Source organism: Mytilus galloprovincialis, chromosome 11 (assembly GCF_965363235.1).
Source record: "Mytilus galloprovincialis chromosome 11, xbMytGall1.hap1.1, whole genome shotgun sequence".
NCBI lineage: Eukaryota > Metazoa > Mollusca > Bivalvia > Mytilida > Mytilidae > Mytilus > Mytilus galloprovincialis.
Window position 1 is genome coordinate 64,720,491 of NC_134848.1, and position 14,738 is coordinate 64,735,228.

Here is a 14,738-nt window from a genome sequence, read left to right on the forward strand (position 1 = left end):
GAGTTTCGGACAATCTAAAGGCAGAAGAAGAAACGAATCAAAGAATCATTGAGAGTGTAGACTTTACGCATGTCTATCATATTTGTTTTGTCGTAACTTGTATGTTATAAATAAGGCCGTATGTTTCAACTTTTTTCACATCGGGACCTTTTATAGCTGACTTGATGGTGTGGGTTATTTTTACTGTTGATGGCAGTAAGATGACATAGTATTGGCTTTGTCTATATCTCCGTCTTTTAAACTATTGTGAACAGTTTCTTGTTGGTGCAGGGGCGATCCAGCCATTTTAAAAAGGGGGGGTCCCAACCCAGTGTAAAGGGGGGTTCCAACTATATGCTCCCATTCAAATGCATTGATCTGCAAAAAAGGGGGGGGGGGGGTTCCAACCCCCGGAACCCCCCCTCTGGATCCGCCACTTTGGTGGTTATATCACCATCTTTTTACTTTCATACAAATAACACAAAATGAAGATGTTGGCCTTCCTCCAAATAGATTTTTTGTTAAAGTAAATTTAAGTTTTTGTGACTCTTACTCACAGAAAAGCAATAGATGATTATGTTTTACTTCCTAGTAGTATTTCTACTAAACACATGCTTGATAGTGGTAAATATTCAATCAGTGACATCTGAATTTCGCAATTTTTAAATGTAAAATTTCGGTACCGACTTTTAAAAAACAAGGTTTCTTTTGTATCAATTTATGTTATCAGAAAATACTTTGAAATGTTCATATATCAATTAAAATTAATGTAACTTAAAATATGAAAATGGTAGAAAAATGGGTCTTTTAACATGTTGGTTTTTGCGTTTAGTATTTTATTGTTCTTGCTGTTTTTGTTTAGTTTTAATTATACAGCAGTTCTTCAATTATTTGATAGTCCTCTTCTTGGTCTTTCATCATAAGTTATTTGTAAAGAGAACAACCCGACCAAAGAGTAAAAACAAACCCCATTGATTGTCCTTGTCTCCCCTTTTATTTTTGGTCTACTATAAGATGCTTATATTGTCTTTAAAAATCTTGCCTTCTATCACTATCATTATCCTCTTTTGACTACTATATATATGTATCCCACTTAATGTCTATATTTTCATGTACCCCCCTTTTTTCTACTACTACTATATAGATGATGAGATTGTCTTGATACCACTTACCTGCCATATGTATTCTCTTTTTTCTACTATATTGTGTATCCCCTGTATTGTATATATTTTTTGCATCCCCCTTATTGTCTATATTTTCTTGCCCCCCCTTTTTTGTCGACTACTATATAGATGGTGAGATTATCTTAATAACGCTTACCTGCCATCTCGATATATTCCAATCCTTTGATAGATGTTTGATATCGATCGTTTAAACGGTTATTACCTCACCTAGGTTTTCATTCAAATTTCTCAATTTAATTAATTTTACAATAAATCATTTCCGTTAATATAACCAATATAAGCCAACGTCAGAAGAATTAATGACCCGGACACCAATATGTTGCAAAGTAAAGGTGAATATCGATAAAAGTCTTGGTGCGTCTCAGAACCAACGCCCAGATAAATATTTATTACTTATTTATTTTGAAAGTCACTGTCATAGCAGCTACCAAATTAAATTTTAATATTTGTAATATAATAGTATTATAATACTTTTGGGCGTAGTACTAGAATTTGAAATATTTTATATGCATTTTATAATTTAGTCGTCAAGTTATGTGAAAAACTGCAATTTATGTAAACAATTACATTAACAATTTCTATTTCATTTTCGTAAATTCACTTTAAAACGTGAATGACTTTACATTGTATTATGTTGACAACAAATAGTTTACAAATCTCATGAAATTATAATTGATCTTTTATGTATTTAATTCAATAAAATTAATCCTCTCTCTCCGGATTCATTTGCTTTAAAATATTGTTTAGGAGGATGATGATGCAAAAAGCTCTTATGTGTCTAGTGTTCCTTTCAGAATGTGTTCATGAACCCTTGACCTATTGGTCTAATATGTTTCTGGTGTTCCTTTCAGACTGTGTCCGTGAACGCTTGACCTATTGGTCGAATATGTTTCTGGTGTTCCTTTCTGACTGTTTCCGTGAACTCTTGACCTATTGGTCTAATATGTTTATGGTGTTCCTTCCTGGACTGTGTCCGTGAACTCTTGACCAATTGTTCTAATATGTTTCTGGTGTTCCTTTCAGACTGTGTCCGTGAACTCTTGACCTATTGGTCGAATATGTTTTTGGTGTTCCTTTCTGACTGTGTCCGTGAACTCTTGACCTATTGGTCTAATATGTTTATGGTGTTCCTTTCTGGACTGTGTCCGTGAACTATTGACCAATTGTTCTAATATGTTTATGGTGTTCCTTTCAGACTGTGTCCATGAACCCTTGACCTATTGGTCGAATATGTTTCTGGTATTCCTTTCAGACTATGTCTGTGAACTCTTGACCTATTGGTCGAATATGTTTCTGGTGTTCCTTTCAGACTGTCCGTGAACTCTTGACCTATTGGTCTAATATGTTTCTGGCGTTCCTTTTAGACTGTGTCCGTGAACCCTTGACCTATTGGTCTAATATGTTTCTGGCATTCCTTTTAGACAGTGTCCGTGAACTCTTGAGAGAGACACATATCAATCAAAGGATGAGGATGTTATCAACTACAGTTGTACATGTAGCTGTGTAGAACATTGTACATGTATAGACTTCCACAATGAGCAAAACCTATATCGTATGGTAAGTCATACAACACTGGATTGACAAAATGTCAGCTATTAAAAATAAAAAACCAAAATTAAACGTCTGATTAATGCTTATATAATACAAGAATAAAAATAAGACGGACAGAAACCAACAATTACACTTTCCTCTCAAATACAGCCATGGACATTTTACCCTCTCTTACTCTTGTAAAGTCAATTCGAATATCTTATAAAACTGTAAAAGAGACGAATTAGATGTATATAACTGTTACAAAAGACAGTCAAAATGCAGCTTACATCCACACAAAGATATCCAAAGGCGCATGCTCCAATTTCGAGCCCATCATAAGAGTAGATTTATTCAGACACATGATAAAAACTTTTTGAGATTTATTCAAATCATAAAACCTTTTTGGGTGCGTGATTCTATGTGTTGTAAATGGATATAAATGGGAAAATAGCAACTGAATGTGTTTTCTCTTCGTTAGAATGTCAATTGACAAATGAAAGTCTGCAAGGTTGTAAGCACTTTATTTGTGTATCACATTTCAATATTAGATGGGAAATTTCTGGAAAGTATGAAATTAAAAACATATCAAATCTAATTCATATACATGTAACACAAAATTACTACTAAGCAACAAATATCTTATTCAACATGTTCTTACGTTTCTGTTGGCTAGTTAGTCGTCACATGTTATGATATATTGCCAGTGTCTTCAGTTTTAAACGGGTAGTAAGTTGTAACATACTACGACTGTGTATGTTGCTTAAGTTTCTACTGGCTAATCAAGCATTGCCCAAAAGATGTTCTACGTGAGTTTCAGCATAAATTCCCACTGACTAAACACTACTGACAAAATAAGGTATTTCCCACCCTTGGTTTATAGGTCTAAAAAAACGCATTTACACATATATTGGATAGTTGTACCTTTTGCTTTTCAAATACTTTTTATCATAAAAATATCTACTTGTTTATTACTAATGTTACACTTTATAGGTGGAAGTTGGAAAATAACTGTCATAAAACAATAATTGATATACTACAATTATATGGCTACCATTTATCCATTTTATTTTAAAACAATAATAAATTTCGGAACATGCATATCTGAATAAAATTAATCAAATGTAACAGTATATTAATTACAATATTTCAAAAACATAAATTGTATAAAACAGATACAGAGTATGAACAACGTCTTAAATCAAGCAGCAAGCAATAAAGAGTCTTTGGTCAGTCCCTAATCTCAAAATGACGTCTGTTTCGAGTCGTCTCCCTTTATCCTTTGGTAGGTATAGTAGACTCTTTTGAAATTATCTCGGTCAGCAATGCTGCTATCCCTGTAACATGTTTAAAAAGGACATATTTAAATATATGACACCAATGTTCTTGTATTTTTCTTTCTAATTGTAAATATTTAGAATTTTATATGGAAACCCATCTTTAACAATGAAGTTGTATGCCAAATGAAACAATAACCCAACGATAACCCATACAAATACGTATATTGAAACGATTGACGTGATTTAGGTAGCATCCTTTGAATATAATCTCCATCTATAAATAATTTGCTTTCACATAAAGTTTTACGTCACTTCTGTAAAACTAAGCAATGCCATGTTCTATGTATTATTGCCTTTTTTGTATAAATCATTGTGTCACGATTAAGAGCACCACCATGTTTTGACGGTATTCATTGGCTTTGTGCTCAGTCGTTAAAGTTACAGATCTATATAGTGGATTTTGTTTTGGATTTGTTTGCCTTTTCGTTGTCAAATTTCGTTTTTTGCCAAGACTTTGTCAGTTGAAATCGAATTCGCCTTTTCACAATCTACAACCTTATTTTTATTTGATTAACTCATTGTTCCTTAACCAAAAATAAAAATAAAGTTGTGTCATTTGTGAACATTTTGAAAGTTTTATCCATTCTAAATTATATTCTAAAACGGCGAATTATGAGGTATGAATGGTAATTTCTGCCATTTCAAAAAGGCTACAACCCTAGTTAGTCATTATAAAACTTCTATTCGGATGATAGCTTAAAAGCTAAATGTTGTCGACATGCAGTTTTGCGTATATAAACATCTGTAAACTATAGAATATCAATGCTAAGCCATGATATTTTTTACATAACTTCCATTCGGGTGATTGCTGTAAAGCTGAATATTGTCGACATAATATTTTAAAAATTAAACAAAACTGTTGTACAGCAACACCTAAACAGCACGAACATCGATAATAAGACATTTCATACTCACCCTCGAATATCTCTTTCGTAAATATATTCAGTTTCCGGTAGAGTCATTCTTGTGGTATCCATGGTGATATGTCTGGAGATTTCGTATTCAGCAATCAGTTCTTCGCCTCCTCCTCCGCTTCCCTCCATCCGTTGCACAGACGCATATCTACCCCCATCGGTTCCCATACCACCGGATCCTGATTCCTCGTACATTTCCCGCCTCATTTCCATTTCCGACATCTGTTTGCCCATGTTGACGTCATTACCTCCTTCCCAGCCTCCGTCTCGCGTGAGTTCACGTAACCTTGTTTCTACTTCATCATCCGGAACACTGAAACAAAATAAACAAATCTAACTAGAGACAATTTATTTTCTACTTCATCGTTTGAAACACTGAACAAATAATAAAACATTTAAACTGGACAGTCTAGTTTCTATTTCATCGACTGGAACTCTTTCAAACAAATAATGTGTAGCAGAGGTAGATTATATGATCTAGATCATGGACAAAAATGATTGTTCTACGACAGTCACTACAATATGTAACATTATCTTACCTCCTATACATTTCTAGGAATATAATTGGTTATGAGCGTCCGCGTGGAGACCGTGTATATTCCATATTAGGTTAGTAGATAGCGGGGCTACCAATACAGGGTTAGTAGTAGTGTTACGTCCCTTTATAAAAACAAAACTTCTCTTTTACCCCATATGGAATTTACTGACCCCATGTATACCGTATTGGGTCACTAGCACACTATGTAACTAATATTATAAATAAAGATATGAAATATTTAGACAAAGCAACCTAGACTGAGCTAATTTTTCAATAATAAATATTTTATGCTCACAGTTAAAAAGGTTAGTTCCGTACTATGTGCGTTCATTTCTAAGTTAACTAACAATAATAACTTATAGATATGAGATTTAATAAAGTGTTGATAACAAACTAAAACGAAGTTTAGTACTATTCTAATGTAAAATAGATTATTGAGAACTCAATATTAACTCTGCAGTAAATAAACTAGAAATAACTTGTATTTACTACCGCTGTGGATAGTAAACCCGGAAATGATAGGAAATAACAGATGTAAGTTATTTCTAGTACATTCATATTCATATAATAAAAAAAAAACGCGAAAGTAATTGAAATTAATAGAATTATAAAAAAAAAATTATAACAGATTATGGAAAAGCATTGGCTGGGTTTCAAAAAATTGTCTTGTCCCTCATAACCTATATATAAGCTGTCAAAACGCTATCTATATACTTACCCTCTCAGAGTTTCTAGCCATACTCGAGGAAGTTTCATGTCCCTACAAAATATTGAAAAAACATATTTTGCAAGATGAGTAAGACCTATTCAGTATTGATTTTAATCAATTTTCAAAAGTCGCCATTCATTAAAATTACATTCAGTTTAAAGAAATGGTGAAACTCTTTCTTTGTGTTGGTGTTGTTGTTGTACCCCTATTTGTGACACTTTTTTCACGCACCGAGGTCAATGTAATGGAATTTGATGCGACTGTCGAACAAACGAGAGGTTTAGCGCTTCAAAACCAGGTTAATCCATCATTTTCTACATTTGAAAATGCCTGTACCAAGTCAGGAATATGACAGTCAGTTGTTGTCCATTCGTTTGATGTGTTTTATCATCTGATTTTGCCATTTGTTTAGGAACTTTCCACCACGTTTTGAATTTTCCTCGGAGTTCAGTATTTTTTGTGATTTTACTTTTTATTATGCGAGCTAGAGTGTACACAAAGGGAAGTAACTCTAGTTTAAATTAAAGACAAAACCTCGTGATTCTGAAAGACTTGAACATATTTTCTTTTCTCTATCTAACGAAATGTTGACACTATGTTATATTTTTATACAGATTACATCCATTTAAAAAAACTAAAGAAATATCCAAATGAAAACAATACATTGCATTTAAGAGATAACTGTATTGTATTTGGCCTTTAAGGACGTCCATCGGTAGTTTTACTGTCGCAAATTTAGTTTACCTGGCGACGCGGTTGCAAAATAATTGCATTAGAGTTAATAGTTTATACTCCAGGGTAAATTATAAAGTATGTTTTTAATATTTAAAAACAGTAGAATGTATTCACATCGTAAAGTCAGAGCCAGTTTCATACAATTAATGGAGCTAGGCTGAGCTTCTATTAGAAGATTTAAATAATGAATTATTATCTTTATAACACTCACACTTCATACAAATTGTCATGGTCAAATCGGTCCAGTTTGTCCCAATTCTTATCCCAAGAACGATAACTCCCAATAGATTCTACATCTGTACTCCTGCCACTGAAATTGAAATATTCACCACTGACAATGAAAAGGCGACTGAAGCTAGCAAATGTTAACTATTTTCTCTGCATTTCAGACAAATAACAAAACTAAAAACAGGATGAAGCGACATAAAACGATAAAAACTCATATTGGAACATATTAATATTTCTCTATTTGGATATTTAATAAACCAGTGGTGCAAATAACCGTGTTTAAATTAGTAATAGGGAAAGTATAATCTCCCCTCTTTCTTTAAAACTTGAAGATTTTATTTTATAAAAACTTTTAATGTATGGATAATGAACAATCAGTCGGGTTTGATGGTTTGATATGGTATAATATCAGAATGAATACATATGAATACTACGTTTTAAACGACCAAAAACTATTACATTGTAACATAAATTCTCATTCTGAATAATTTTTGATACATTTGTATTCCACAATGAAGACTCGACTGATAGAACAATACAAACTATCCTACGAGTCAAAGATCTTAAACTTAACGACAAATTCAAAGTGGAAGATAATCTCTGAGTTATGGTAATAATTTTGGGGTTTTTTTTTCTTTCTTTTATCGGATTTCTTCGATTTTCCAGTCATTTGTTCAAATGAATTTAACGATTTATGAGTTTGGTTTTGAAACTAGTTAACAGTACTAAAAACCAACATAATCCTATACTGCTACTATTGCATAGGTACTATTTCTGAACTTCAAATTTATAGTACTGGAAATTTACTTTAAATATTAAGTACTATTTCTTTACTTATTTAGGTACCTGCATTTTACAGTACTGTAGTTGATTTGTACATTTGGTACAGAAAAAAAAACAGTGATCACAATATTCCATGTTTCAAAATCATAACTTTAAGAGATTTGAAATTGACAAACTTTCAAAATGCTGAAAATGTACCGGTAGAACCAAAAATATGTAGTATTCAAATTTCAAGTACAAATCAAATACTTTAAAATACAGGTACCTAAATATTACAGTAATTTTAAAGTAACAAAATAGTACTGAACATTAAAAGTATAGATTTCCAGTACTGCATATTTTTTGTACAGTGATAGGACCTTAATGCAAAAGTAGGTGTGTATAATAAAAGCGATAAAGCATTTTGTTAGATTTAAACGACAAACCTGTTAACAAACCTTGAAAATTCATGGATATTTTTCCTCTTTTGTGCCCCTGCTGCGGCTGCAGCGGCAGCAGCCTTCTTTTTCCCTCCTCCTCCTCCACAACAAGCGAACGGAAGGGGACACAAACAACATAGCAATGGAAGTGCCAGGAAAAGAAATGTTGCGAGTCCAGCTAACACGCCAGCTAATACCGCTGTCTCATCGTCAGTCATACCAGTTATAGCAGATGTTGACGTCTGTCCTTTGACTACTTCAGCATACCCTAAAATGTTATGTTATTCGTTAAAACCTAGCTTGACATTATTATAATTGCCCTTACGTAGGAATAAAAGGACAGATTTATTGTAGACTATGAAAAAAAAATCTGGATTCAGAATATTTTTTTTTGTCATCTACTGGAACATAAAAAAAATCAAAATCATTTTTTTTAAGGAAAAAAACATACCCCTCCCGTCCCCCTTAAAGTTTAACAGTCGTTCCATAATAAATCAAGGGAAAGATCCCACTCATCTGTTTATACTATACACTTACCAAACTCAGAGGAACATTCACACATGGCGTTCTCCGCAATCTTCACTGCTCCTGTTAAATAAATGAACAAATTTAAGGAGAATATAAATGCTTTTGAAAAGTAAGTTTAAACTAGCAAAATGTGTGTCTGTAGCACATATCGAGCACCTGATTTTAGTAACCCTTGACCAAACTTATAGTTATTTAAAAAATCATTTTCATGATTCAGAATAGACTATTATCATGAGTGCATCTAAGTACATCATAAGCCTATTTGGCTGGCTGATTATTTTGTATTTTAAAACATGTATTACTTGTATATTCAGGTTGCACTATTATTAATTCTTCTTCAGAAGAAGAGTCCTGATGTATGATTATTTCCTATTACATCTCTGGTTATGTTTGGCGATATTTAAAAGAATTCCTGTCCCCCTCCACCGGGTCTACCCTTTGTAAACAGACCAGGCAGGTCCTTTTTTTTTATAACTGGATGTCATAGCATGTTCACATGGTTGGTTTTATTTGTCCAGTTATCAGTAGTTTGTGCTAAATTTGAATGTATTCATTTATATTATCAATTCGTTTTCTTTCACTGTTGAAATGGAAACGAATTATTTTAAGAATAAAAAAAAATCCAACTTTTTTACCAAGGGGCTTTTTTTTACCCGGGTGGGGGGGAATGGAAACCCATTACATTTAGCATTTACTTTTCTTTTCGCCTTTTGCAATTTTTTGCTTTTAATTTTCGTTTTTGTTTTTCAATTTTAATGTAGTTTTTAAACGGATCTAGTCGGAACAAATAATATAAGACTCGGTCTGTGGGTAATTGCTAGTATCAAACTTCGAACGGAATATGCTGATAATAATATGCGTAAAGTGCAAATATTCGCTGATTCAATTTTTATCTGGCGATATTTTATAGTATGATCAACAATATGTCCGTATGAGGTGACAGGTGTGTCGGTAGAATATTTTCCGCGCAAACTAGAATTGAAAATGTTTGCAGAGGCGGATTAAGTGGGGGCAGTAGGGCCGTCCGCCCTCCCTTTTTGGGAAAAAATTTGGTTGCTTATATAGGGAATCACTGAAGCGTCACTGGAGCGGGCCCCTTCTTAGGCAGTCAGTGGGCCCACACTTGTGAAAATTTCTGGATCCGCCACTGGTTTGGGTCTTAAAGTAAAGATTGAAAATCCAATTCAAATTGGTCCTGGCTGTAGACCTTAACTTTGTTTTCTATTCAATAAGTCTCATTCCAGAATAATAAAATGTATTGTTTAATAATATGTTCTTAAAATATAGCGTTTGCGTCTGTTCAACACTCTGAAGTTTGTATGTTGATCGTTAGTTTTGCTTTAATTTCTTTTATTGTCGGATTGTCGGATAGTTATTTTCATGTTTTTTTTTGTTTTTTTTTGTGTATTTCTACTTGTCATACATGTTAATCAATGATTTTTTTTCGCCCTGAAAAATATTTGTTTTATGTATAGTTTTTCAAATATTCTAGGGTGACACTTTCCTTCCGAAAAAGAGAAAAACATACCTGTTTACTTCGTGTTATATCGACAATAATTTAGTGAAAGTACTTATTTATTTATCTATATTCTAGTTGTTTATCTATTACCTTAAGTTGTTTTTCAACATTTATACAAATATACAATAATTGTCCTTTTACAAAATTTAATAGGATTTAAATAGTTTTATGATGTCAGTTTCCAAACAAAAATAAAACTATTTATTTGTATCTGTTGATCTGAATGTCGACATCAATTTACAGATATACATCTCAAAAATTCTTTAGTTCGTTTGACAAGTCAACAACCGAAGGGCAATAACATGTGTGTATTCCCTTTGCAACAATGCATGTTTTAGGATGGTGGTTTTGACAATTAAATATCTCCTATCCCCGGGGCACTACATTTTATCTGGCCATCAAACTGGTGTTTATGACTAACACGATGTATAATGAGACGGTGACAATTCTGTGCTCAGACGAAATACACAGAAAACTGTGTAAGTTAAGATTGAATTGCTGTTGTAGTTGTTGTTAGTAATGTCAGCTAAGGTCATCTGAAGTACAGATTGATCAGTGGAAAGTAGACTACTTTTTTGCGAAATATTATGATTTGTTATAAGGGTTTTGATGGGGTTTACGGAAAATGACGGGACAAAAACACGTATAAAAAGGATAAACAAATTGATTATGGAAAAATAGACCACAAAGGAAAAAACAGAGAATTATACATTGTGCTGAAAATAAGGACTAGAGAATCATAGGCAAAATGAATAAAGAATAGAAAAAACAAGGACCAACAATTTAAACTCTTTCATATTTTATATGTAAAATGATTATCAAAAATTTATTTCCACCTCCGATGCTCATTACAACGAATTTTAAAAGCACAAAGCACACACTGATAACTAAATTAAATTAAACTATACTTAAATACGTATCACATTTATGAATTGTATAATACAAATAAAGCATTTAGACTCTTTGATTGAATGTTTATCGTTTAAGTCCAATATCAACTCAAACAATGTTTGGTTCAGATGTGGACTATCGTAAAAAGTCTATCTGTCAGAAGAAAACCATTTTTTCTTTATTTTTTTATGTTTCCGATTTTTCTGCACCGTTTTTCGGGAGCATTTTAATTGTTTGGTGTTATTGTACGATTGCGCGATAAAGACATAATACATGCGAAATGTTCTCCAATGATAGAAAGGTATGATCGGTTACCTTTGTCACTTCATTTAACAATAAGGGACATTTTCAGTATGTTCCTGAATCTTTAAAATCACTCAAAGGACCAAAATTTCACGCATGTGCCTTGTGCTTGGTTCTATACGTTTTTCATTTTAAACCCAAAATGTGCGCAAACGCAAATGTGCCCCTCGTGTGGTTTTCTAAATAGTTTATCTTACATAAATACTTGTACTCTCTGCACAGTAAACAAAACACTTTGGAAAATACATTGTATCTCAATCATTGATGGATTTTTTTTAAAACATTTATACCTTTTCTGAATTCCCAAATTTCATCAAAATTTAATAAAAAAAAATGTCGTCGTCTCATTAGCGAGAATTCATTCATATTTGGTTCCAGAGTAAATCTAATGAAACATTTTATAAAATTATATTTCAACATTCAACAGCAACGCAAATAGGACTAAACATTTTCATGAAATAATGTTTGAGAATGCTTAAGGTATATAACTTTGTTACTACAATTACACCAAGTTGCATCGCCATTCCAAACCTTACGTTTTGAATAGTGAAAGTAAAATTTAAAAACCCTTTGATTTTCATTTACAAGCTCAATGTAAATGCAATCAAAAGCTTAATTTGATGCATACATGTCAAGAAACTGCAACAATTTATCAGTTTCCAAATATAGATCTTTATTTTTACAGCTTCATTTATTTGATATATCATAGATGCTACACATCCCAGTAAGAACTGATTAATCAACCGAAATAACCAATTTAGACCACATTGACTTTTTGTGTTTCCATGTTCAACATTTCCTATTTTTTTATATGCTATAACTTAACAATTCACTACAGTTTCCTTACGAACAAATCTTAATCATAGTTTTTAACTAGCTTTTATACATTCTTTTACATATTGTTGTTTGTACAAATTTCATGCATTCATGTTTATTTCGTATTGAAAACTGTTAAAGAGGCTAGAATTTGATGAAAAATATATTATATACGAATTGAACAATAGTAATGCTTTCATACAAGTTTTTAAAACATTTTTAACAGTGTCTGTTCAAATTTCAAGGAACCAAGTTCACGTTCGTAAAAAAAGAGGTTTGAATTTGTGGAAAAAAAAATAAGATGGAGCAAGTTATTTTGGAAATTTAAAACTTAAAATACATACCGAGAGACATAATGAACAAATTCTGTCCGCCGAAAAAATAATGTTTCCGAAAATATCCACTTGTTTCTTGAATTAAAACAACATCTAACTTTACTTTGTTAGTAAAAAAAGGCCAGAGGCTATTCGAATGTTGTCAATTCATTCGTGACTTATAAATGATACTCCTTAGCCAAAGGGATAGATAAAGATGAAGAAGTTACTGCGTTGATAAATGAGACATTCATTTGCAGTGGCGGATTCAGGATATATATGATTAAAACGTTGTTTCCCCAAGTAAAAAATCGGTAAAAATTAAAAAGTCTTTTTATCATTTAAATATATCATGATGTTTAAAGTGTTTTTAAATTGATATTTTACTTTGAAATGAAACGGACCGAACAGGGTTTTTACTAAGCTTACTCCTTTGAAAGAACACAAGCTTTTCGTTCAAGAACCATTCGCTATGATATTGAGACGATATACTTATCATGTTTGCTACAGCGTCCTTTTCCAATCTTAATCGGACATTGTCTGACTGGGTGTAATATTTTGATCGAAAACAAAACCATAAAAATATGGGGTGTTGGGCCCCACTTTTGAAAGCCATTTCAATTTCTATTTGAATATAAGATAAGATATTGAGTCTAACTTTCGAATGGACAGGTCCAGATAATTCCCTTGCCTATTTAATACGATATTATCATGATAAAAGTTTTATTTTGACTCGGCTCACATATAACATCACAAACATTAGCTCTTCGCACCAATTACCGAATATGAGTAACATATAAATAACAGTTAAGGGCATACGATACAGTTTCGATCTTATGTCGATATTTTGCTGAAAATTTGCACGTTGGCTATTTCGTGCCAGATTAAATTAAATATGCTATAAAAAATATACTTTCATGTGCTAATTTTGAGTAAAATGAGGTCGAAATTTTATCTATCTTACCTACTATTAATTTCTAGGAATACGATTGGTTAAAAGCGTCCACTTGGAGACCGTGTATATTCAATATTAGGTTAGAAGGGAGGCGGGGCTTAATTCAATACATAGTTAATAGTGGATTTACAACTTGGCATTGTTTGATTACTTAAAAGTATTGAAAGTTCTGTTTAATATTGTTATATCAAGGTTGTTGATAGTTAATAGTTATTGTTTGCATTATTTTTTTTAGTGCAGACAAAGTGAAGACGATTTTTAAAATTGAACACTAGTCTTGAACACTTTAATATAGAAATAAGAAAATATGTTTTGATAGCAAATGAGACAACTCTAGTCAAAATTTAACAAATAAAGATAGTCGGTCAGATAAGTTCGCTACATAGCTTGTAACTCCATATGGAATTTACTGAACCCGTATCAATGATTAGGTCACTAACACACTAATAATATCAACTCGAAATTCGGATTTGTGGGCGTATTTTTCCTCAAGTTTTAACAGAAACACATAAGTTTTTTGTTTTAAAAGATAAACACAAACTGTTTTTTGTTAAATTATTTGTAAATTGTGTTTTATATAAATGTCCTTTAAATTTATGCGATTTGTTTTATCAAATAAGACATATTTATGAAATGTGATCAAATGTTCACGAATGTAGATTTTTTTTTTCTTTTTTCTTTATATTTATCAAATTCCAATTGCACTATTGACGTCAGTCTCGTGAAAATTGGCACACTGAATTTTCTTACGTAATCAAACCAAATGGCATTTTAAAAAAGAGGGGTCCATGAACTCGTTTTCAAGTTAAATGAGTTTACTACAGATCTAAACATTGAAAAGGTTTAAATATATCACTGGCATGGAATATAGTTGGCTTACGTTTTAAAATATTTCAGTTAGCGTGATGTGTCTTCATTCACATTTTGCTGATGTTACTATCATCATTTCACAAAGTCAACGCAAAGAGGTCTAACAGCTGAACAATGAATTCAGATCAGCCCTTTGGACTTGTGTGTGCGCATGCGCGAAGGAAACATCTACCTTGAAGAGCT

The 14,738-nt window shown here is 32.2% G+C and overlaps 1 protein-coding gene across 2 annotated transcripts; it reads right to left on the reverse strand.

The window, feature by feature from the left end:
• Window positions 1-3,200: 3,200 nt before the first annotated feature.
• LOC143051313 (uncharacterized) lies at window positions 3,201-12,887 on the reverse strand. Of its 2 annotated transcripts, none has more exons than XM_076224259.1 (7): window positions 12,761-12,887; window positions 8,897-8,947; window positions 8,378-8,627; window positions 7,141-7,239; window positions 6,204-6,245; window positions 4,949-5,260; window positions 3,201-4,030 (listed from the first exon to the last, which is right to left on the reverse strand). In XM_076224259.1, exons 1-7 carry the CDS (start codon window positions 12,768-12,770, stop codon window positions 3,937-3,939), a joined length of 858 nt encoding a protein of 285 aa, XP_076080374.1. In that variant the 5' UTR covers window positions 12,771-12,887; the 3' UTR covers window positions 3,201-3,936. The 2 variants fall into 2 exon arrangements, with proteins under 2 accessions (XP_076080374.1, XP_076080373.1); XM_076224258.1 differs by having other exon boundaries at window positions 8,366-8,627.
• Window positions 12,888-14,738: the final 1,851 nt, after the last annotated feature.

Excerpts from the sequence above, each read along its gene's own strand:
- LOC143051313 (XM_076224258.1), bottom strand. Across the intron at positions 8,628-8,896 it reads TGAATGTTCCTCTGAGTTTG|GGTATGCTGAAGTAGTCAAA; the intron begins GTAAGTGTATAG and ends ATAACATTTTAG. Across the intron at positions 5,261-6,203 it reads TGGCTAGAAACTCTGAGAGG|TGTTCCGGATGATGAAGTAG; the intron begins GTAAGTATATAG and ends ATTTTGTTTCAG.